The 25,743-nt window shown below is 39.8% G+C and overlaps 1 protein-coding gene across 1 annotated transcript; it reads right to left on the bottom strand.

The window, feature by feature from the left end:
• Positions 1-789: 789 nt before the first annotated feature.
• On the bottom strand, positions 790-25,743 carry zbtb24 (zinc finger and BTB domain containing 24). The gene is made up of 7 exons (XM_060856410.1): positions 25,715-25,743; positions 20,427-21,412; positions 16,979-17,146; positions 16,328-16,411; positions 6,802-6,885; positions 5,275-5,356; positions 790-1,677 (listed from the first exon to the last, which is right to left on the bottom strand). Exons 2-7 carry the CDS (start codon positions 21,373-21,375, stop codon positions 828-830), a joined length of 2,217 nt encoding a protein of 738 aa, XP_060712393.1. The 5' UTR covers positions 21,376-21,412; positions 25,715-25,743; the 3' UTR covers positions 790-827.

Below are 25,743 nucleotides of genomic sequence, written 5' to 3'. Positions count from 1 at the left end.
TAATTATATCCACAGCTTCATCAGAAGCTGAAGCATGAAAACAGAGAGCAGAAAGATGCAACTTGAGGTACTGTATCAGAAAATATATCTTAAAGTTGCAAAAGAAAATATTTCTAATAATGTTATTCCTGAGTGATGCAGTATCTTTTAAATGTTCATCTCCTAAAACAAAAGTTAGCCACATAATCATACAAGTACTTTGCATTCTGTGATGTGAATCATTTAGACACAATGAGTTGATGAGAATTCTAATATTTAAAATATTCATATTGACACAATTAAAAAACACTATAAAGGACAGCAGCAATTAGGAGGAGTTAATTTTGCTGTAATGCATTCAAGTTTAAGATTGGTTATGAAAAGGCACAGCAGAAAACAAATAAATGAAACATGAGCCTCTTCTGAACTAGTTGGGTGTTTTTAAATTTTTTGTGTTGACCTGACCAAGAGTGAAGCATGTTTTCAGGAAACTTGTTTAAAGAAAAAGTTAAATGAGGATACCAATCTTCAAATTGCATACCAAGAATATGCAAATCATTTCATTCCTCCTTTCCATTCTGATTTTGAGAATAGGAAGTAGAGGGGAAAGAAAATTCATCATAATATTATGTAAGATTGAAAATGGGAAACCTTCAAAGAAGTAAAAGCAAAGAGCAGAAAATAATTTGAAACAAATCAACTTTCAAGTGAATTCTTAAAATAGACCAATAGAGTGCTGTATTAAAGATAAGCTGTGACTGTGAGTATCACAGATTATGTGATAACCTTAGTTACATAATCATTATCCTATTTTCAGTAAACAGTTGCAACTACATTTTTGGATTTTTCTAGCTGTGTGTAACTAAGTTAGTAGTGTAAAGGTAAGAAACATTGTCTGCTTGCAATTGGAATGTTTGATCTGCAAGTGGCTCTCCTTGCATTTGTTGTGAAGATTGGTTCGCAGAGATTGTTTGAGTTGATGGATCAGAAACTTCTGCTGATCGAGCTTGTTGAAGATGCTGAGCTGTTTCCTGGTTCAAATGAACTGGCTGAGTGGGTTCCTGCCCAAGACTAATAGGCTGTGATCTCCCTTGTGTTATCTGCAGTTGTTGAGCTTGACCCTGGAGGTGCTCCATTGCCTCTTTCGTCAATGTGATCACATGCATATGGTCTGGGTGGCCTGGACATTGCTGGTTTCCCACCATGCCAATGGTTTGGATGTTGTCTGTTTGGCCAGGCTGAGCTACCAGAGTCAGGTTCTGCATCTGCTCTCCTTGCTGAGTCAGCAGAGCCAAATTTGAAGCCTGGTCACTCGGCAGACTCTGTGATCCCTCTGCTGAAATAATACGAATGCTCTGTCCATGGTTGGGCATGAAATTAATATTGTCAACATCATTTGTTACCACCAGCTGTATCTGTTGTTCACCTACAGTAGGAAGCTGGTACTGCTGCAGTTGCAAGATAGTCTTCACTCCTTCTGCATCCCCATTAGCTGGTACACTAATGATTTCACTGTTTTTCCTCTCCTTGCTGTGAATCTTCATGTGAGACCTAAGGTTGTCAGCTCGAGTGAATCGCTGATGACAAGTTGGACACACAAAAGGCTTGTTTCCTGTGTGCATGGCATCATGACGTCTTTTAGCACTTGGATCAGCAAAGGATTTTCCACATATAGTGCAGGTAAAGGGTTTTTCTCCCCTAGAACAAATATCGTACATTAATTTCCATGCACAAAATTTAAAAAACAATATTACTTTGTTTTTGCTAGGAATAATAGTATTTTGACACTAGACGGTATTAGATGCACTGCCTTTTTTGATATGTACACATAACCTACACTTGAAAATATAGGGAATAATTTTAATTGTTTGCAGATGACACAAAACATTGAGAAGTAGTAAACAGTGATTAAAAAAAGCAACAGACTTCAAGAAGATACAGAATAGCGAAATCGGCAGAAACATGGCAAACGACATTTAATGCGACCAAGTCACAGTGATACAGCATGGAATCAGACCCTTCGGCCAACCATTCCGTACCTACCATAATCCCAAACCATACTAGTCCCACCTGCCTACTGCTGGCCCATATCCCTGTAAACCTTTCTATTCATGTACTTATCCAAATGTCTTTTAATTGTTGTAATTGTATCCACCTCCACCACTCCCTCAGGAAGTTATTCCACATGTCAATCACCCTATGTGTAAAAGATTTGCCCCTCGTGTCTTTTTTAAAACTCTCTGCACTCACCTTAAAAATGTGCACCCTAGTCTTGAAATCCCCCATCCTAGGGAAAAGACAACTACCATTAACTCTCTCTATACTCATTTTATAAACTGCATAAAGTCGCCTCTCAACCTCCTACACTTCAGTGAGAAAAGTCCCAGCCTATCTTTATAATTCAAACCTTTCATACCCAGCAACATCCTGGCAAATCTTTTCTGAACCCTCTTCAGCTTAATAATAACCTTCCTATAACTGGGTGACCAGAACGGGACACAGTGTTCCAGAAGAGGCCTGATCAATGGCCTGTACACCCGCAACATGACTTCCCAATTCTTGTATTCAAAGGACTGAGCAATGAAGATAAGTGTGCCAAATACCCTTTTAAAACTCTATCTATATTTGACACAAACTTCAAAGAATTTTGTACTCGAATCCCTAGGTCCCTCTGTCCTACAACACTAATCAAGGCATTATCTTTAATTAGATAAACCCTACCCATGTTTGTTTTACCAAAATGCAATACCTCACATTTATCCAGATTGAACTCCATCTGCCATTTTTCAGCCCATTGACTCATTTCATCAAGATCCCTTAGTAATCTTAGAATACCTTCTGCACTGTCTACTCTGGCACCAATTTTGGTATTGTCCCCAAACTTACTAGCATGTCTTCTATATTTCATCCAAATCATTTACATAAATGACAAACAAAACAGGACCCAAAACCAATCCCTATTGAACATCACTGGTGACAGGTCTCCAGTCAAAAAGCAACCTTTCACCACCACTCTCTGTCTCCTGCCGTTAAGCCAATTATGTGTCCAATTGGCATGCTAACCCTGAATCCCATGTGACCTAACTTTACTAATTAAGCTACTATGCAGAACCTTGTTGAAAGATTTGCTGAAGTCCAAGTAAGCACTCTGTAAGGAAGAATGAGCACAGGCAATATAAATTACATGGTACAATTTTAAAGTGTGTGCAGGAACTGAACCCGCAGTGAAAATTCAGAACCAGATGGCTGGAAAACAAAAGCGAGGAAGTGAAGCTAAATTAACAATTCATTAGTTACACCTCAGATGGGGTAGTGTGACCAATTTTGGGTACCACACTCTATATAAAAGATGTTAAGGACTTGTAGAAGATGGAAAGACATTTAGTGTGCTGGAACCAAGAACAAAGGACTTCAGTTATATGGAGAGACTTGAGAAGTTGATAGTGTTCTCCTTAGAGTAAAGAAGATTAAAAGGAGATTCAATAGAGTTGTTCAAAACCACGAAAGAGTTTGATAAACAAGAAAGGATTTCCTGTCGCAATGGAATGCCGTAGACTTAAGAGGATAAGCAAAAATTAATCAAAGAGGAAAAGAGAACCTTAAAGGATGAGAGATTGAGGGAGAAAATTCCACAGTTTAAGGCTTTGGCAGCTGACAATGTGGTTGGCAGTGGTCCAGTGATTAAAATCAGAAATGGTCAACAAGTAGAGTTCAAGGAGTGCAGACAATGCAATGCAATAGGACTGGAAGAAATAACTTAGAGAAACAAAGAGTGAAGAGATTTAAAAATAAGGATGCATGAATGGCAAACATAGGTCAGTGAGCACAAGATTGATAGATGAACATGAATCAGTTGAGTTGATGCGAACTTGCATGACATGACGTAAATGTGCACATGAGGAGCAGAGTAATGGATGGCCTTGAATGTACTTAGGTTTAAAATGGGAGATTGGACAGGAACACATTGGAAACAGTCAAGTCCAGAGGTAATAAAGAGATGACTAAGAGATTTGAGCAGCAGATGAGCTAAGGCCGGCGAGGATTCAGGTGATTTAATTGTAAGTTTCAGAAATAAATTGGGTAGAGAGTTGAAATGGAAAATGACCAAATATATAGAAAAGTACAGAAAAATGGAATTTGCTGAGTAACTCCTTCAAAGAACTGACACAGGCAGAATGAGCTGACATCCAAACATACTGACACAACTAAGATAGAAAGTACCATTAACAGACTGTGCTGAAGAAGAAAGTTGTAAAAGGAAATGTATTACTAAATGAGTAAAGTAAAGGGACATAGAGTTCAATAGGGATTGGTGTGAGTCAACTGTTGTGGATCAAAGGAAAACAAATAGCATGTAACGTGGTAGTATAAAGAAGCAAAATGATTTAGGGGGTCTGAATGCTCTAATCATTGCAAGCTAGGCAACAGACAGAAAGCAATAAAATAGTTTAATGACAGAGAGGTTGGAAAACTAATGAAGGGGATGCTACATAGTTATATAGCCTTGTTCAATCCCACCTGGAGTAATTTGTTCACCTTTGGGCCTGGCACCTCAGTAAAGATCTTTCACATTCAGATTGGATGCAGCACAAATTCACTGAAACTGTACCAAGGCTTAGAGGATTAAATAATGAGAGCAGACACTTAGACTTGGTTTTTGTTCCCTTAAATAGAGAAGACTTGAGTATTTTAAATATTAACATAATCTGATAGAATGCATATCAATAAACTATTATTCAGTTGGGGAATTAAGAACACATTCTTTAAATCAATGAATGGCTATTCGACAGTGAAATCAAGATAAATTATTGCACTCAAAAGGATAGTAAAATCTAGCATTCTCTCCAAAAAGACAGAAATTCCAACAATAACAGCTTACAAGATTTTGATGTATTTTCATTAGGTAAGGGTTTTTATTGATGGAGTTCAAGTGCAAATCAGCTGTGATCAAATTTAATGATGGTCACACTTGAGTGCTGCAGGCCTTTTTCTGCTCAGTATCCCTCAGCCAACATAGTGGAATTGGGATCTTCCTACACACCAACTGACTACCATGTTTCTGTACAACAGCAACAAGGCTTTAAAAGCACATCATAACATAAGGCATTTTCGAATGTCCCCAGCTCATGAAAGGGGTTATAGAAACAAAAAGTATTTATTTGGTAAATAAGCTTCCTCTTTCTTCAACAGAGTAGTACTACAAGTTATGCTTAAATATGGAAAATGGGTTAATTCACTACAAGTGTCTTTTAATATTCAAATCATGTTAAAGCTTCGATATTCAACAGAATGTACCTGTGGATTCTGATGTGGGTCTGCAGGGTATTCTTTGCAGTAAAACATTTACCACAAATCTCACATGTAAATGGTTTCTCACCTGAAAGAACAAAAGGCAGGTCAACATTATTGTCATAGTTGGTTACCATGCCTCCATAATTTTCTGACAGGTGCTTCCCTGAAACAGTAACCTAAGTTTCATGCTGAAGAACATCCCGCCATTTCAAGCATCTACAGTTCATTTCATGAGTGCCAATGCTAATCCTTCAGTTTCTACACCTTTAAATGAATTTTTGTGCTCATCTAAATTGGAAATGCATCAAGATTCAATTGAGCATTCAAGAAGCCATTGGCTGGCGGTTTGCGGGGGGGGGGGGGGGGGGGCGGGGAAACAGAATATTGGCACTAGCTAACGATATTCTTATAATGAGGCATTCTGGGCAAAGTGGCTTCTTTCTGGGCTGTAATGCTTCTGTGATCCTGTGAAAATAATTGTCCTAATAGCAGAAAACAACAGTGTTGGTGTCAAACAGTTCGGTTTTAGTCCAGGATGAAATAAATCTGAAATGAAGTCTTTTCTATAGTCACAATAAGAGGATAACAACTGTCAAACAACCATGTACTTAATTCTCTGACACATATGGTGATTTGTTATTCCTTACCTTGCTATATTCTAAAACAACTGTCTTTAGTCACAAACTCATCCATTTCTTTCCATGTTCTATTGTCACCTCAACTCTAAAATAATATCCATAATTTGCTTTCCTTGTCAGCTACCTCCATTTATAAATATCTTTATCTCCAAGGTTCCTAAACACATTGCTCCATTATTACCTCTCTCCAAAGTATCCAGTTATATTTCCTCAGAGGACTACAACTGCTCTCATAAGGTCAATAACATCTTCTGTGACTGTAGGCATGCTGTGCCCCTGCCTCTTGTCTATGACCTTCATGCCATTGCTTGATCTTTGATCACTCCTTCCATTCTACATCCTGTTGTCTGTCGTCCACAATGTGGTATTTTTGTTTTGTTCTATCTATTTGTCCCAACAAGTCCAGCACATTTCTAGCAATAGTTTACATTGCACCTCCCTACAGTCATCGTTTAAGAACTCTTAAAATTCCATTCTGGACCCCTTCATTTCAATATTGACCTGTTGCCTTAATAATTATGCACAGATACATGATCACTTTTCATTTAGACACCATCAACAACCAAATATACATCCTGCATCCAACTTGAATTTTATAACTGATTTCTACATTACCAAACTGCTTATCTGAGAATATTCTCCAACAAACTATCGTGAAAAAGAAGTGAGATTTCTTTGGCTCAGACAAATATTCTGTCCCATTTCACCAAACTCTGCCCCATACTTGACTTTGTGCTTGTGTCCTGGTAAAACCAAAGTATATATAATCCTGTTATCCTATCATTTGTTGAGTTTAATTTCAAACTCCAGATTCATAATTGGTTTCTCATTTATTCCCACATTTTTCCAAAAATGTATTCCTGTGCTATCTATCTTTCACAGTGTACATTACCTGTGTGTGTTCTCATATGTTTCTTCAGCTGAGCAGCATCCATGAATTTACGACGACAGTGCACACATTCAGGCATAGACTGACCTGGCAAACAGGTAGTGGGAAAAATTACAACATTATAAAACAATATATTTTACAATCTATTGCTGTATATAAGCAAATTCATAGGGCTCTCTCCTAGAGACTCAAAGCTTTTACAATTCACAACAATGACTTAGATGAGGGAAGCAAAGACATGATAGCTAAACTTGCAGATGAATATAGATAGGTTGAGTGAATGGGCAAAAATCTGGTAGAGCAAGTACAATGAGGGAAAATACAACGCTATTCACATTGGCAGGAGGAATGAAAAAGCCAAGAACTACTAAAATAGAGAATTCAGAGCTCAGACGGAGCTAGCTGTTCTCATGCATGAGTCACGAAAGGTTAGTACGTGAGTACAGCTCATAATCAAGAAGGATAATGAGATGTTATCCTTTGTTACAAGAAGAATTGTGGATCATGGAGAGGTCCTGTGGCACAATGGTAATGTGTCTACCTCTGGGCAAGGAGGGTCAGACTGATATCCCATCTGGCTCGGAGATGTGGTATAGCACGTCAATACAAACTGATTAAAATACCATTGTGAACAAATTAACTGGGGGTTCTCGTGGTTCTGTAGTTGTGTTCCTATCTCTGGTCTGGTTTGAAGTCCTACCTGCCTCCCAAATGATAGGCCCATAAAGAGGCAAAATACTTCTTCAAAGAGCATAAAGATATACTCTGGTCTATTTAAGGGGCAAATAGCAGTCGCATTTTTAAATAAATCCAATTGTTTTGAATGGGTTTTACAGGCGTATAAAGAGTCACATGGCCCTTCAAGGGACTGTCAACTTATTAATTTTGTTTACTTATTTCCAAAGAAGTATAAAGAGATATTTATTGACACTGGTGATACTTGGACCGTTAAACGCCATAAATATGTAACGTTTCAATTTATAAATAAAACTGACTCGAGATTGACTTCTGATTTTCATTTTCACCAACTGACTGCTGGAAACCCAGCAGGGCCAAACACCAGATGACATCGGTTTAATATGAATGGCAAAAGAAGCAAGAGGAATAACTTGTGTAGACAGCAGGTGGTTAAGTCTGATACCTGAAAAAATTCAACTGTGGTCATCAAAAGGGAATTGGTTAATTATCTGAAGAGAAAAAAATTGCAGGACTATGGGGAAAAGTCAAGGGACTGTATGAAGTCGAGTTGCTCTCACAAAGACTTGGCACAGATATGTTAGGCTAAATGATCTTCTTCCGTACTATAACCATTCAACTAGTCCATGAAATAACTTGCTTTATTAAATTTTAATGAAGCTATTAACTCAAATGGTTAATATATTAAAAATTCTTATTCTGATTTAACAACAGTAATTTCTACTGTATAATGGACATCTCATCAAGGGTTGTGAAACACATAAATGTGATGTTGTAGACATTGTAAATCTGGCACCAGAATGTAATGGAAATTACTTGCAGTAATCCTTTCACAAATGAGTATTTCTCATGGCTATCTTTAATAGTACTATGGCTTATATTACTAGCTCCAGCTGCAGAAATCTCTATAATAACATCAGGTTTTTTTGGCACTAGTAACCTGCATGCACAAGTTTTAAAATAGACAGGGAAGGAGAACTTCTCTTAAGGACATTGCTTGGTCTTAAGACATGGCATAGCGAAGAAGAGGAAAACTAACGTGCAAAATAAGCAAAACTCTATTATTATCCCAGACCTGACCACCAAATTTATGGAATGATCTGGTTAGGAATCAGCAATTTTTTTTTGTTGAAAAGGTTTTTATTTTTTACAAAATTATAAAAGTATAAGAGGTAATACAATAATCTTATGTTACAAAAACATTAACAATAAACTACCTACTACTCTACAAAACAAAACCGAAACTATCATAAAGGTACAGAACAATCTTTCTATTTTACAATTTGATAAATAGTTGAACTTTACAAATTAGTTTAAATTAAATTATACTAAACTAACCTAACTTAGATTAGGTCAAATTAGATTAAATCAACTTAAATTAGCTTAACTTAAAATTACACCACCTGACGCACCCCGCCGAGACTCTCATCATGGCAGCATCAATTATTCTATCCGTATGTATTCAAGCTTTCTCCCCAAAAGGCCCCCAGACTGCCAAATCCGGGCTTCACATCTTATAGAATAGTTCTGTTTTCTGGTGCACCGTATTCGTAAGAAAATCCAGGGGAACGTGCTCCATCACTAATCTGCATCACCCCATGAGACCTGGTGGTTTTCTGAGGTCCAGGTCTCCTTGCACAATACGTGAGAATGCTGAATAAGCTCTTGCTGTATTCATCTAGTGAAGGCAAATTCGGCAGTCCCAAAAGAAGGGATACCAGGTCCACCTTAACTTCAATTCCTAGGATCTCCTCCACCTCATTAACTATGGCACCCCAGTATCTACGGATCTTATGACAAACCACAGACCACAGAGGGCGCCGGTGCTTGTTTTACATTAAGGGCATCCTGGAGATGCTCCTTTCCAGAATTTTGCTAATCGCTCTGGGGTCATATGGGCTCTGTGGAGAATCTTCAATTACATATCGAGATTTTTTTCACATTCTCCCATTTGTCCTCCCATGTTTCAGACGAAAGTTCTACTCCTAATTCTTAACTCCAGACTCCATAGAGTCTCAACATATCTTCCAAGGTGCATCCTCTCCGTGAATGATACAATGTACTGACCGAGAGAGTGCCCACGCACAGGAGCACTCTTCTCTCCATGTCGGGCTTGTAGGGCTGAGCTAAAAGCATGGTCCTTGTTTGCATATAATCCCTTATCTGAAAATAACGGAAGAGGTCCCAGCTGGGTAGCCCATATTTGTGACTTAGCTGGTCAAAAGACATCAGGACCTCTCCCTCAAATTGGTCTCCCAAACAGGAGAATCCCTTGACCTCCCATGCTTTAAGGCCAGAATTGATTGATCACAGCCTGAATCCTGGGGTTCTAACGAAGTGGGTAAACGGTGAAGTCTTATGCAGGTTGTTCTTGCCCTGCTGCATCATCCTCCATGCTTTCACCGTATTTATAATAATTGGGTTTCTACAATGCTCAAAAACAGATTTCACCCTATCCATAAACAGCAAATTAAGGAGGGGACACCTTGCCTGCGTGGCCTCGATATCAAGCCATATCGCCCTCGGATCCTTGCACACCCAGTCACTCACATAGGACAATAAGGCGCCTATGTGGTTTCGCTTAAAGGCTGAGAGATCTACCCCTCCATACCCAGTGTGAGTTGCAATTTGGTGAATTTAATCAGAGGGCACCTACGACACCAAATGAAGGATCCAAGCCATCCACTGAGTCTCTGCAGCACTTGTCTGAGCAACAACTGGAGCATTCTCCATGGGGTAAAGTAACCAAGGAAGAACATTCATTTTAATCAGGGCTATTTGGCCAAATCATGATACTGGTAACTCCTCCCAACACTGAAGATCTTGTTTCATCCTTTCAAATAGTTGCACAAAGTTAGTTGTATACAGCTGGTGGAAAGCAGGGGTAATAAAAATACCCAAGTAAAGAAAACCTTTTTGTGACTACCGGACAGGAAATTGTGCTCCACCCTCCAGGTCAGGCACTCCCACCAAGCCCCCCACAGGCATGGCTTCCGATTTTGTACAATTAATTTTATACCCCAAGAACATGCCAAATAAATTGATCTTTTGACTTTTCGGGTTAGCCAAAAAGAGAAGAACCTCATCAGCGTAGACAGTAATTTTGTGCTTTCCCATTCCTACTTCCGTAGCAATTATTTTAAAGTCCTGCCGAATAGCCACCATCAATAGTTCGATTACTAAAGCGAACAGCAGCGGCAGGAGAGGACAGTGTTGTCGGCTGCCTCTCCCATTCTAAAATTATCTGATTTTACGCTGTTTGTAAGGACTGAGCTACAGGGTCATTATACAGCACTGCACCCACCTAGCCAAAGTCGACCCATGGTCAAAGCAGTCCAGGACACCAAAAAGATATGGCCACTCCACCTGGTCAAACACCTTTTCTGCATTCAAGGATACCACCAAGCCTGGAACTGACCTCTGCTGACATACCTTTACTATAGTCAACACTCTCCTGATATTATTGGAAGAGCTATGACCCTTAATAAACCTGTCTGGTTTTCCTTTATGATAGTGGGCAGTACTTTCTCCAATCTCAAAGCTAGCATATCAGACAGGATTTTAAAATCTACATTCAGCAGTGAGATAGGTATGAGGCACAGTCCTCAGGATCTTTCTCACTCTTTAGAATAAGGGAGAAGAGGAGACAGCGGAATGCAGTCCTGGCTGGATGAGTGTTTGTACACACCCAATATTGGATCGGCCAATGGGAGCCTGTCTGGGCTAGGTGCTTTGCCATTTTGGAGCTGCCTTACCACCTCTGGCTTTTCTTGCATTGTTAAGGGTGCATTCAAAAGGGAGGCTTGCTCTGCATTTATATCTGGGAGGGCCAGTTTCTCAAACAAGGATTCCATCCTTGCTACTCCATCCTCACAACCCTCAGACTATTCTGCATAAAAAATAACTCTGCGTAAAATCTCCTGAATTTTGCATTAATTTCTTTAGACTAGTGAGTAACAGAACAAATTCTCTCCATAATGGACACAATGGACTGTGGGGCTCTTTTATTCCTGGTCAAACATGCCAGGTATCTACTTGGTTTATCACCAGATTCAAAGATCCTTCATTTCGCAAAGGAGACCTCTCTCTTCGCCGCCTGGGTAAGTACTAAATTCAGAGTAGCCTGGAGAGCCGTGACCCGCTGGAGCTTAGCCATAGACAGTCTATCATAATATGCCAATTCGGCTGCCTTCAGCCGGACCTCAAGCATATGTTGCTGTTCTCCTTTCTACCTCTTCCTGGTTGATGAGTATGAAATAATTAAGCACCTTAATAAACCTTAGTAGTCTCCTAAATTGATAGGTTACTGGCAGTAACCGAATTAATGTCCCAGAAGGTCCTAAACTCCCTCGTGAAGTACTCTATAAATGTGCTATCCTTCAGAAGAAATGGATCCATGTGCCAATGCCACGTTTCTATTCCAAAGATGTGCAGGTTAGGTGAATTGGCCATGCTAAATTACCCATAGTGTTAGATGCATTAGTCAGAGGGAAATGGGTCTGGGTGGGTTACTCTTTGGAGGGTCGGTGTGGACTTGTTGGGCCGAAGAGTCTGTTTCCACACTGTAGAGAATCTAATCTAATCATAACATCGAATCCAGACAGACCAATGGAACAAAGAACATATCAATTCTTATGCGGCATTTGTGTGGGTTGGAGTAAAAGTCCATTAGAGTGGAGACATCTCCAAACGTCCACCAACCTCAACTCCCCACGTAAGTCCACCAACCATCTAGATTGCTGCAAGATCCCCAAGAGACCGTTTGGCATCCTGTCCACCTCAGGGTCCATGAGACGGATACGTCCCTTCCTATAACCATGTGGCGCACCCTAAGAGCCATCAACTTGGAGAATACGTTGATTAAGAATTTAAGGGGGTACACGGCGGGGGGGGGAATATACTGTCTCCTATAAACTACTGAAATTTGAACTTCTCCGACTTGTACTTCTTTAAGTGTCTGCAATATTTAGTTAGATTCTCACTTCTGTGTCTGAAGAGACATTCAGGATGCCATACTCATTCCTGTGTATTAAGGCCTTGAAGATGATGAACCGCCCATGTTCATCCTTAACTTGGTCTATTATCTGAAATGGGAGGTTCCCCTATACTAGTATGGCCATTCCTCTGCTTTTAGAGTTGAAAGAGGAGAAGAATACCCTACCAAACCCTCCCTGCTGTAATTTCAAGTGCTTCTTGTCATTCAAGTGTGTTTCTTACAGCAGGGTGATGTCAACCCTCTCCTTTCTGAGGTTTCTTCTAATCAGGGAATGGCTCCCGTTTATGTTCCAGGTGCACCATCTAAACGAACCACTAGCCATAACTGCCCAAAGCAGCCCACGGCCCTCCAAGAGATGGAAGCTTACTCATGATGCTCTAAATGGAGAAAAAGCAGAATTTATAAAATCTAAAAACTACCACTACAAATACTACAAAAACTTAAAAACTAACCACTACTCTTAAATTAAGCAAACAAACATACAAACAACAAATAACTGAAGATTCCCCCTCGCCTATAGGAGGCATTCGTCTCAATCCCTACAACCATCATGGTTCCTTCCAGCTAAAGCCATGTCCAAAACCCAAGCACCACAGAGACAAAGAAAATCTATTATTTACACATGTGGAAATTAAAAGTGGACGCCCAACCCATCCCCTCCATACATCAATTCTATTTGTCCTTAATAAAAGAGATAACCATCCCAAATGCAGAGAAAACAAGGGAATAATAGGAATTAGTAAACAAAAGGGGGAATTTCACATCAAAGCAATGCTAAGCCTAAAAAACCAACAATCATGAGACCAAAGGATATACCGTTGTCCATAGTATTTTCTGATCAAGATCATCTATTTCAAAGAGTCTAGGATATCCCTTACTTTCTCTGCTGAGTCAAAGTTGTAAATAGACCCTCCATGGTTGAAGTGCAGTACTGCTAGGTACCTCACAGAGTATTGGATATTCAGGTCTTTCGTCCTCTTCCTGACTTCATCAAAAGATTTCCTCTCCTTGATTACAGCCATATAGAAGTCTTAAAAGAACATCATTTTCAACTTCTTGTGTACCAGGGACTGCGAGTCTTTTCCCAGCCTTATGGAGGCTTCCATTATCATTTGTTTCTCCTTGTAACATTGGAGTTTCTCTAGGACCGGGCAGGGATGCTGATCTGACCTGGTCTTGCGCATCGTGATCCAGTGGGCCTGCTCCACACACATTCAGCCTGACTCGACTTCCCAGCATCAGAAACTGGATGAGTCACTGCCAGAGGCTGACCAAGTTCTCACCTTTGTCATGTTCCGGGAACCCGATTGTCCATAAGTCCTTCCTTCTACCTTGAGAATCAAGTTCGTCGACCTAGACCAGCAGGGTCTGAAACTGGCTTTCCAGCCTTCGGATCCTCACCTCCGAATTCTCCGCCACGGTCTCCAAGGCTGTGATCCTTTGTTCGATTGCCTTGATGCATCAATCAAGCGTTTGGATCACCAACTCATGCTTTTGTAGCATGGTAGAGATCGGTTCTAGCACCAAATCGATTTTCTTTCAAAGTTTTACAAACTCCGAGACTAAGTTCTATTGCTTCATTGGGTTCCAAGGTACCACCGCAGGAGTTAGGGCTGCGGCTGTGGGTGTGCCCGGCATTGTAGGGGAGTGCCCTGCTTCTGTGACCCTCACACTCTCTTTCCTTTATTCATCTTTAACTTCTTCCCAAAATATTAGGAACAGCATTTGAAAGGTTCTAGGGCTTTTGTCTTATTTTCCTAATTTTCCTTATAGATGGCTAGTGAGGCGGGGGTAAAAGCACCACTTTGGTTATGATGTAGAGCCCAGCACAGCAGGTCTATCAGATCGCCGCAACCTTGGATCTCCCCAGCAACCTTTAGTTTTAAGTCGAGAAGAAATATATAAAACAGGAGTAGGTTATTCAGCTCTTTAAGCCCACTTGCTATTCAATATGATCATGGCTGATCATCTAACTCATCCCGTCTTCCCACTTTTTTCCCATACCCTTTGATCCCTTTAGCCTTAATAACTCTTCCTTGAAAACATTTTGGCCTCAACCACTTTCCATGGGAGAGAATTCCAGTCACGTCACACTCTGGGTGAAGAAATTTCTCCTCATCTCAGTCCTAAATGGCCTATCCTGTATCCTTAGACTGTGATCCCTGATTCTAGACTCTTCAGTTATCAGGAAGATCCATCTTGTCTTCACCCTGTCTAGTCTGGTTAGAACTTTACAGTTTGTTTGAAATTCTTCCTCATTCTTCTGAAGTCCAGTGATTACAGTCCTAACAGATTGATTCTCCATACGCCAGTCCTGCTATCCCAGGAATCAGTCTGGTATACCTCCACTGCACTCGTTCTAGAGCAAGAACATCTTGCCTCAGATATGGAAACCAAAACTGCGCACAATACTCCAGATGATGTTTCACTAAGTGAACTATTAGTAATACTCCAATTCTCCTATGCAGAGCTATTCAATTGCTCAAGTTCTTCCCTGAGTCTTCACTACACAAAATACACATAGTTCAGCTACCTTTAACAGCATTGTTTACAGAAGCAGTGCCTAGCATGGAGTCTACTTCAGTTCTTGTCTCTTTCTCTAACAAACATAACTTTTGAACTCCACTTCAGTGACTCCTGAACTGTGCTGAGTGACTTCTTGAGAACATTGTAATAAGCCTCTCCTAATGTTGGGCAGAGTTAAATACAGCCACCAAACAACTATTTGAACTAACTGTTCAATAAGCGTTGCAGCTACAGAATGCTGAATTGCTCAGTACAAAAAGTAGATACGAATAGGGGATTTCATTACAGTACTAAATATAAGAATACTACATTATAGAAGAAAATGAACTTAGAGAGTAATGTATGAAATACACTCAAACCAATCCTTTTTTCTGATGTCTACTTCTGAACAGTAACAAGGGATCAAGTTTAATTGATCAAATCCTTATAGGCTCCTCATTTTTATTTTCAAATCCTCCGTAACCTTGGCACTCTGTATTTCCATGATCTCCTCCAAACCTACTACGCTTTAAATAATTGCACTTCAGTTCTGACCTTTGCATATACACAACATACACAGTCTACCATGGTGGTGGTGGGGGGTGGTGGAGGGGGGTGAAACATGCATCAGCTGCTCATGATTTAAACTCTGAATTCATTCATTAAGTCATTTTGTCCCTCTAATGTGCGTATCTCCTTTAAGATGTTCCTTAAGACCTACCTCTAGTCCATGTTTTTGGTATCTATCATAACGGTTCTTTGTGCATCCTTTTTCTGTTAACTTTGTTTGGTAAAATTCCTGTGCCTTGGGAAAGTTTAAAAAGAAATGCTTGCATTTATACAGCATCTCACGTGACTTCAGGTATCACAAAGCCCATCACAATAATCGAACTACTGTTTAATTTGGTATGGCATAGAAAATATAGTAGTTAAACATGCATTCTTCCACAAAACTCTATGTGGTAATGACCAGATAGTGGGGAAAATACAGTGCCATGAAACCCAACTGGTTCACCAGTATCCTTTTGGAAAGGAAATCTGCCATCTTTAGCTGGTCTGACCTATAAGTGACTCCAGACTCACAGCTTTAGGTTAGGGATGGGCAATAAATGCCTGCCTAGCCAATGATGCCCACATCCTCTGAATGAAATCTTTAAAATCTTCTCTGTCCACTTAAGGCATCAGACAGGGTGGAAGATTAGTATTACATCTTCGACATTGTATTTTTACTTCTTTGACTCTTAACTGCTCTTTGGGTAATTGGAGATGGACAATAAATGTTGCCTTAGCCAGCAATGCCCACATCCTGTAAATGAATAAAAAAAGTTATACCTGTATGGACTCTGTAATGGCTCTTCAACTGTCTTCTCTGAGTAAAAAACTTCCCACACTGGTCACAATTAAAAGCTTTCTTTCCTAAAAATGGAAAAAAATATTTTTTAGTGAAGCCTTTCTGAAGAGATAGACAATAAAACAAGAGTCTTCCACAAAAATCAATGTGGTAATGACCAGATAGTGGGGCAAATACCGTGCCATGAAACCCAACTGGTTCACTAACTAATGGAGATGGAATGGCTGTCATGTGAAGAGAGGCTGGTTTGACCTGGCCTGTTTAAACTACAGTTTAGAGGGATGAGAGGGGATCTGATTGAAACATTTAAAATTCCAAAATGCTAGACTTCTACGTCAGCATACAATAACTGAATCGGCATTTGAGAGAGATAAACTTTCAGGGTTTGCCAGTATAGAGTCGGGAAAAGGGCTGATTGCTATCGTTACAGAGAGCTGACATGAACTCAATGAGCTAAATGGCCATCTGCTCAATTGTAATTAGGTTATTACTACACTAACATCACCTGATTCTGAGGTATCATGGAGCAAATCACTACAATGCAATGCACCATAATAGCAGTTTACCTATTAATGGTAATGTCCATTTTGTTATTTAAATTAGGCTTAAAAGAGAAGTTGCAGCGCAATTACCTGTGTGCAGACTCATGTGCTCCAACAAAGAGTGCTTGGTGGTCAATGCCTTTCCACAAACTGTGCAGTGATAAGGACGCTCCCCTGTATGCATTCGCTCATGAACCTGCAGCGTGTGCTTCTGTGAAAATCCTTTACCACATTCAAAACACTTAAAAGGACGTTCACCTACCACAAAAAAAATTGGAAGTGAATATTTAAGTCTCAAAATTTGTATCCAACCTTATGACAAAATTATTATGTGAAGCTTTTTGTTCCCCCCTCTCCCTCCTTAGGTACGTAAGAACAGGAGTAAGTCATTCAGTCCCTTAAGGCAACTCACCATCCAATTAGATCATGGCTGATCTGTATCTCAAAGCCATGCTCGGCTTTTACTTTCTCTTTCAATATCCTTCAGTAGCAAAAATCAGTCAATTTAAGGGCAGACAATGGCCTAGTGGTATTATTGCTAGATTATTAATCCAAATCCCAGATAGTGTTCTGGGGATGTGGGGTAAAATCTAGTCACGGCAGATGGTGGAATCAGAATTCAATAAACAAAATCTGGAATTAAGAGTCTAATGACAATCATAAAACCAATGTTATTTGCTGAAAAATCTCATTTAGTTCACTATGTCCTTTAGTGAAGGAAAGTGTCACATCCTTACATGTGACTCCAGACCCACAGTAATATGGGTGACTCTTAGCTACCCTCTGGGCAACTGGGTATAGGAAATAAATGGTAGCCCAACCAGTGGTGACCACATACCACAAATGATTTTTTAAAAAATCTTAAATGTTGTCATTTTTAATTGAATTTTAATTGCATCAACAGCTTTTTGAGGAAATGTGTGCCATATTTCCACAATCTGAACTGCTTCATGACATTACCACGCAGTTCTACTTCTAATTTTAAAGTCATGCTTCCTTGTTTGGTCTATCTTGCTGGAACTGGCTCATTTTCTACTCTTACAACCTCATTTGATCATCTTAAATATCTCAATTAGATGATCCAACTGTTTTCAAGGACAATTAGGGATGGATAACAAATGATGGTTTTCCCAATGATGCACCCAACTGATACAATACATTTTCAAAATGTTGGACTTAACAGTGATGCTCATACACAACAACAAATTTGAAAACTTCATCTCTCCAGCAATCTATTCAATTAGACCTTTCCTTTTAGTTTTCCTTCTGTACTGCCGTAACTTGGAGTAAAGATGGGGGAGCAGACTGAGTGAGTTGGTCTTGCAGAGAGCTGACATGAATAAGATAAACTTGAAAGGTTTACTTCCATGCTGTAATCATTCTATGACACAAGGTCATTGACCTGTAACTTTAACACTGTTCACTCCAGACCTGACCTGAGTATTGTACCCTAATGTTTAATTGTGTTAAATTCCTTGAAACGTCTAATATACAAAGTAATATCGTCCACAAACAACAAACAAAATAATCAGCAATCCCTTTTTGTGGATTGGTTATGAGATAAACATTGGCACAAAAATAAATAAAAATTCCTGATCTTATCTGCAGCACATGCTGCTCCCCATTACACTGGAGATTGAGCCTGTATTGGATTGACACCTGCTGATATGTTTTTGGCATCTCTCCACGATTGGAAGAAAGCAGCAGGAAATGACTGATTTCCTTTACATTTTAAGGGAAAAAGGAAAGCAGAACATGCAATTATTGGTTCTGAGACAGGAAAAATATGCAGATATTCATAATAAACTCAGATTACAAAGTTCTCTTTAAATATATGCCCGAATTTCAGACAGCTCAGTCTGCCAGAGTGTGAGAGAGAAAACAGGGGTGTCAAGTTGTTCTGGTTCACTGCATATGAAATGAACATAGGTGCTTGAGTTGAGAAGACTGAAACCATGGGGTCTGAAATGGGGGCTGGAAGATCTACCTAGCCTGAGCTAGAGAGAGAACCTCCAGAGGGCTGTCACCAAGAAAGACAGTTCTGGAGTTAAAGGTTCCCAGACTGGAAAAGAAATGAAAGCAAACCCTCAAGAACTAGTACTTTAAACTAGATTTGGGAGAACTGATTGTCCACTTGAGGGACATTATAGTGTATATCCATGGAGTAGGATTTTTGACTGAATGAAAAGCAAATGGAGAGCTTTGTTTGTTTAATCTACAAAACTGCTTTACCACATATTGTTCAATCAATGATGTTTTAGTTTGTTCAAGTAAAACTTGTACAATTTGAAATCTTGTTGTGAGATGTTTTAAGTTGGCCACTGAGAATTCAAATTTCTTTAAATTATTGGTCACTGGAGAGATCCAAGTCACAACCTCAAACACAGACTATCATCTTTTCCTCTGGCCATCTTTGTCTACTTTGACCATTCTAGCTTTTTATTACACACTGGAGTTAGAGTTTACTGGAGTTAGATCAACGTAACGTTATGTCAGGTCAGATTTCAAATCATCTTTATACCCCTTCTCTTTGGCTATCATAACTGTTACAACCGGAGCTCAACTCCAAACAACACTCATTCTATGACTCCCAAAACAATATACAGCCCAATCCTGATAATTATATTTTACAGCATTAAAATACTTCAAAAATTTAAATAATTCAGTTGAAACAATTGAAGTAGCAGAAAACTGGAAACATAGTGTCTAAAGTGAAAACAGTTTAAGAGGTAACACCAATTAAATTGGCATTGGAAAAAAAGTAGTTTATATGACAAAGGCCATCCATCTAAAATTACACTACAATTTTATAACCTCACATTCAGGGATATTTGTGCCCTTGCTTGAAGGCTGAGTTCCAAATCTCATGAGAGCTCAGAAGGGTATTGATTATTATACATTACCAATGTACTCAACTTTACTTAAAGTCTGAAATAAACAATAATATAGAAAGTTTCGTATTTAGTAGTACTGGAAAGAGAGAGCTGTTGGATTTATCGGTTGTGGAAGGAGTAGGAACAGCTCAGAGTTTATGTTATTGGTGAGATTCAGTTGTACATTAACACAAGATAACAGTGGGCCTGAGGGTTAGCAGCACCTGCTGATGGTTCCTTGGACAGAAAGTACTTAGGCAGGGAAACATGTGTTTTGTCACATCTAGGGACTGAAATTTGTTTTTTGTCAGCCCAAATGGTAGGTTTAAGCCTTATGCTATTAAAACAGGAATAAAAAATGGAAACAGAAGACAGTACTTTTCTCATTGTTTAAGAACAAATTTATGACATTGGACATACCACATAAATAATGGCCATTTTAATAAGCATAAATTGCAAAAATATTCAACCATTAGTAAAGACAAAGTTATAAATTTTAAAAACTTATAATATTGAAAAGTTCACATTTTCTTACAGGTTCTGAGTATGGGATTAGGGCACTGGGGAAAGGAATACCTTAACTTCTCTACGACTGTCATGCTGGGTGAATTACCCGTTTCAAAGATTCCCCAATCACAAAACTAAAAAGGCTGCTCATTGCTCACCTGTGTGTGTCCTTCGATGTGTGGCCAAGAAGTGATGATTTTTGAATACTTTATCACAGTCTTCACATCTAGCCTCCACATCCGGATACTTTCTCTTCCTCCCTCGCTTCTTCATTTCCTCCTGTTCCTCCTCTACTGTGCCAAGCTTGTACCCCATTAACTTAATAGGCCTCTGAATTCTACGGTTACTGTAGCGGCTGCGACCCACCGCCGTTAATTTATGTTCATAACCTTCTGTCTGTGAAGCTGCGTTAGCATCAAAACAGGTTTCTGGTTCTGAAACCTGATAGCTTTGACTCCCTTCACTGGTAATCTTATTGCCTGTTTTACAATGAGATTCATCTGTAGGTTCTTCTAATGTGCTCAGATGTTCTTGTGGGTCAGATGGAGTCCCACTGTCAGCTTCAGTCCTTTCTGTTTGCTGCTGTTCACATTTCCGGGGCCTTCCCCTTTTGCGTTTTGGCTTTGAGGGCTGATCCTTATCAACATTGGGATCCACAACTACCACTTTAATTCCATTGGAAGCTAATGATACCTTAACATGTAAGTGGTTGTCCTGATAGTCTGAATATGCTTTAATTAAATCATTCACTTTCAGAATCTCAGCAATGGTCACAATATGCTCAATAGACTTTTCAGCGACATTCAGACGACCAGTGTATATGAATTCCAGCACAGCACTGAAGGTATCTGCTGCCATTCCATTAAGCATATAGATACCTTGACCTTGCTGGCTTTCATCAGCAAACATCAGAGAGAAATATTCACTGCTAGCAGCAAGCAGTGCTTTGTGTGCTTTGAAATGAACATCCTCAGCAATTAAAGTGATGTCACACAAGAAATTTCTTTTTCTTTGTTCTTCAAAGTTAGTTAAAACCGTATCTTTGTGAGTCTTAGATTGAATGATGAGAGAAGAAGCAGGTAAAACAGCAGGCAATGTCTCATCCATCTTGATGGCACTCAATCAAACATACATCCCCATGTACCTACCAATGAAAGAACATGTAAATAGTCAGTATTTTTGATTCAGCAGTACAGATCCCAGCTGCCATTTGTGTTTTTGCTGATAACTATGTGGTATATTTTATGCATGTCATCTTCGATATATTCACATTTATGTTACTCTTACTTGATCACTTTAGTGTAATCACCAACAGTTCATTTCAGTGTTTTTCACAGCTTAACATGTTTTCCTGACATACATCAAGTTTGTGCTGGGCACCTTTCATAATTTAAAATGTCAGTCAGATATAGAAATGTGACTAAATATTCTGCTTCATGAAATTCTACTGATAACAAGGAAGATAAGTCATGTGTTCCTCAGTAATCCAGATGCTGACCAACAACGTTTACCTCCAGTTATAAATGTTAAGATAATGTTGAAAGCTTCCTATATAGTGCGCTGCAATCACATACCTACATCCCCTTGTCCAGCTCCCTCAAATACTGTAACCAGTCAGCTTCTAATTGCATTGTTCTATCCCTTAATTTTAAACATGTCTAATGCAATGTTGTTTCATTCTGAGTTCCAATAAAAACAGACCAATCTATTATTTGCCTACACAAAGTAACTTCCTCATCAGGAATTTATACCATCTCCAAAGGTTTCAGTATCTTATAGCATTCAGCCCGAAATACATCACTCCAATTGTGGTCTTACTACAGTTACACTCAAACTTATCACTACATTTGAATTCTTTAATCTTCCAATAAAACAAAATACATGGTTAAACTCCATTTCTCTGAATGGGTGTCAAACACACTACACATTGAAACATTTAGACAAAGCAGCCAGATTTCAATGCGTAATGCTGTCTTATATTGCCTTGACAACTTGCTCACACATGGAGAGGGAAAAGTACAAACAATTAATCCACTTTCACAGGCTTGTGATGTAAGAACGTTGAGTAAAAAGTTTACAAAATATGTTTCTCTGTATATTCACACATTTAAATCAATTTTAAAATTTGTCAATATTCATTTCACTTTTCCTTAAGTCAGAAACACTTTTAGGGGAGGACAATCTGCGATAGTCATCTGTATCAAATCTCAAAAAAAGTTCAAAGTTAATTCCTTAGAACTTCAAAACACGAGATGCCCTGACAAAACACAGCTTTTTGATTTATTCTATCCCAGGTAAAGTTCCTGAGAATTCACTTTCATTTAGCAGATAATACCACTGCACTAAAACCAACTTTTGCCTCTGTAACATCAATCCACCTCCTAGTCACCCAACTGCAGCATACTTATTGTTGAAATAAAACTGGACAGCAGTAACACTTGCAGCAATTTAGTACAACAACATCAGCAAGGTACATACTCTAGACATAGCAGACTTGCTAGCTCAACTAAAAACCTGATGAAGTGCTTATGCCCGAAATGTCGATACTCCTGCTCTTTGGATGCTGCCTGACATGCTGTGTTTTTCCAGCAACACACTCTCAACTGTGATCTCCAGACCTCGCTTTCTCCTAAAAATACAACTATATATTTAACAATTCCCATTTTTAAAAAATTAAAAGCATATATCTTCTTGCTAACAACTGCAACACTCCAATGCTTTAAAATTATCGCTGAATTTTCTCTGGTTGTTCTTCCACACTATCAACCACATGATAATTTTTTGTATCTGTCTACGCTTCACTCCATTCAAGGCAATGATAACCAATAAAGGTGTGCTCACAACAGTGAAGAATCACTACTGAGTGACTCTGCTTCCAGTCTTTTCAGATACCTTATGGAACATAAAACAGGAAGATGAGTGTTCAGAATCTTTTGAGAACTGCAAATATTTCACATTTATCCCTGGTCTGTTTTTTCATCACTTTATCCTTTTTTTCCACTTTATCATATGCTTCCCTTACTTTATCTTGTGTCTCCCTCTTTATATTGTACTTCACTTTATATCCAATCAATGGTTCTCTCTTTACATTTTTATCCTATATCTTCTCTATTCTTATCTGTCTTTATCCACTTTAGCCCATGTCTCCCCCTTCATGTAGAACATTTACAGCACAACAGGAGATCATTGTCTTTGTAACAGGCAAAAGAAAATAATCCATTCCTGGCCTGTAGCCCAGCTGAATACATTAGCTCAAGTGTATATTCCTCTGACAACTTTCACACGATTAACATAAGGGCAGAAGTACTGTCTAGTCTGACATTCAATGAGATCACAATCTGATAATTCTCAACTTCACTTTCCTGTCTTTCCCCTTGATTCCTCTAAAAATCCATCTATCTCAGCCTTGACTATACTTAATGACCCAGCCTTAACAGCACTCCACAGTAAAGAATTCTACAGATTCACAACATTTCTCATCTGTCTTAATTGGACACATCCTTACTCTGAAATTATGCCCTCTGGTCCTGGGCTGTCCCACAAGGTGAAACAACCATTCTACATTTGTCTTATGTAATCTCCAAAGAATCTTGTACATTTCAATCATGATATCTCTAAATTCTTCAAAACTGATCAGTTCAACCTATTCAATCTCTCCTCATAAGACAATCCATCCATCCTTGGTATCAACCGAGTGAAGCTTTTCTGGACTGCCTCCAATACTAGCATATTTCCATAGATAAGGGGCCCAAGTCTGTCACAGTATTCCTGCTGCAGTATGACTTGCGCCTTGATTTTTATCAAAGCTTCCCTATCTTTATGCTTTGTTCCCTTTGAAATAAAAGCCAATATTGCATTTTCTTTCCCTAGTACCTGCTGAACTTATATGCAAACTTTTTGTGATTCATGCATGAGGACTCCCAAATTACTCCAAGCTGTAAACATTCTGCAAACCTTCTCCTTCTAAATAATATTCCATTCCTATTGTACTTGCCAAAGTGCAGAACCTCACATTATATTCAATCTGCCAAATTTTTGCCCTTTCACTTAACCAATCCAAATGCGTCTGTAGCCTTTTTGTGCCATCCCTAATATTTGTCTACCCTAATTTTGTGTTACCTACAAACTTGGCTCTAGCATATCAACCTTCCTTGTCCAAGTCATTAATGTATATTGTAAATAACTATGGCCTCAGTACAGATCCCTATGGAATTCTACTGGTTGCACGCTGCTATCCTGAACATGCTCCCACTTATGCCAACTCTTTGACTTCTGTTAGAGTCACAGAGATGTACAGCATGGAAGCAGACCCTTCGGTCCAATCCATCCACGCCGACCAGATATTTGTGTACCTTATTAAATACCTTTGGAAATCCAAATACATTATATCCACTGCTTCCTGTGTATTCTGCTTAATTCAAGATTAAATATCATTTGCCAGTTTTCTGCAAACCTTGCCGATCCACTGATATCTCCATGTAATTTACTGTGTCCTTCCACACTATCAACCACATGATAATTTACACATTCCCCATTTTCTCCACTTCCTCATTCTCCTCTCTATTCCCTCCCCATCCCTCCCTCTCTCAGACCAACATTGCCTCCATTCCAGAATGACCTCTATCTGTACTGTAGGGAATTTGATTCCCTCCCTTTCCCTCTTGCCCTACTCAGCATCATTCTTCCAATCTCCCTCTCTTTCCCTCTCCCTCCCTTTTCTCCTATCTCTCTCTCCGTTTCTCTCCCTCTTCCCCCTTCTCACTATCTCTCACTTCCCTTTCTCTATCTAGCTCTCCCTTCCTCTATCTCTCCCTCCCTCATTTCCTCCTCTTCCTCTTTCCATCTAGCTCTCCTTTTCTCCTAGCTCTCCTTCCCCTCCCTCCCCCTCCTCCTCCACTTCCTCCATCCTCCTCTCCTTCTTGTCTCTCCCCCCTACTCTCCTCCCTCCCTCTCTCTCCCCCCCTCCCCCTCTCCCTCCCTCCCCCCCTCCCTCTCCCCCCCTCTCTCCCCCCCTCTCTCCCCCCCCCCCTCCCCCCCTCCCCCCCCCCCCTCTCTCTCCCCCCCCCCCCCTCTCTCTCCCCCCCCCCCCTCTCTCTCCCCCCCCCCCCCCCCCTCTCTCCCCCCCTCCCCCCCCCTCTCTCTCTCCCCCCCCCCTCTCTCTCTCCCCCCCCCCCCCCCCCCCTCTCTCTCTCCCCCCCCCCCCCTCTCTCTCTCCCCCGAGTTGCTGGGGTTTGAAGTTTGCGCCAAGGCCCCTCTCCTTTCACTGATTCTCAGGCAGAGAATTAAAAGTATTTTTTTCTGATGCGGAGTGTTTCCTGAACTCGGGGTTTGTGAATGTATTTACAGGATTAATGTAGGTGAAAGACCAGCCGAGTTTCTAAAGTGCGCGCAAAGCGGGGATCGGGTTAAAGGTGAAACGGTGGGCGCTCCGCTGCCGGGACCTTACCCTGCGGCACCAACAAGATGGCGGCGGCG

The sequence above is a fragment of the Hemiscyllium ocellatum genome, chromosome 3, assembly GCF_020745735.1.
Source record: "Hemiscyllium ocellatum isolate sHemOce1 chromosome 3, sHemOce1.pat.X.cur, whole genome shotgun sequence".
NCBI lineage: Eukaryota > Metazoa > Chordata > Chondrichthyes > Orectolobiformes > Hemiscylliidae > Hemiscyllium > Hemiscyllium ocellatum.
Note: the sequence above shows the minus strand (reverse complement) of the source record. Positions and strands in the feature narration are given on the sequence as shown.

What these genes read in the sequence shown, in the direction of transcription:
- zbtb24 (XM_060856410.1), bottom strand. Translation starts at nt 21,375, where the DNA reads ATGGATGAGACATTGCCTGCTGTTTTACCTGCTTCTTCTCTCATCATT. An exon ending in GCACATGAGTCTGCACACAG is followed by an intron (nt 16,412 to 16,978) that starts GTAATTGCGCTG and finishes TTCCATTTTTAG; the next exon opens with GAAAGAAAGCTTTTAATTGT. An exon ending in CCATTACAGAGTCCATACAG is followed by an intron (nt 6,886 to 16,327) that starts GTATAACTTTTT and finishes CCTGTTTGCCAG; the next exon opens with GTCAGTCTATGCCTGAATGT.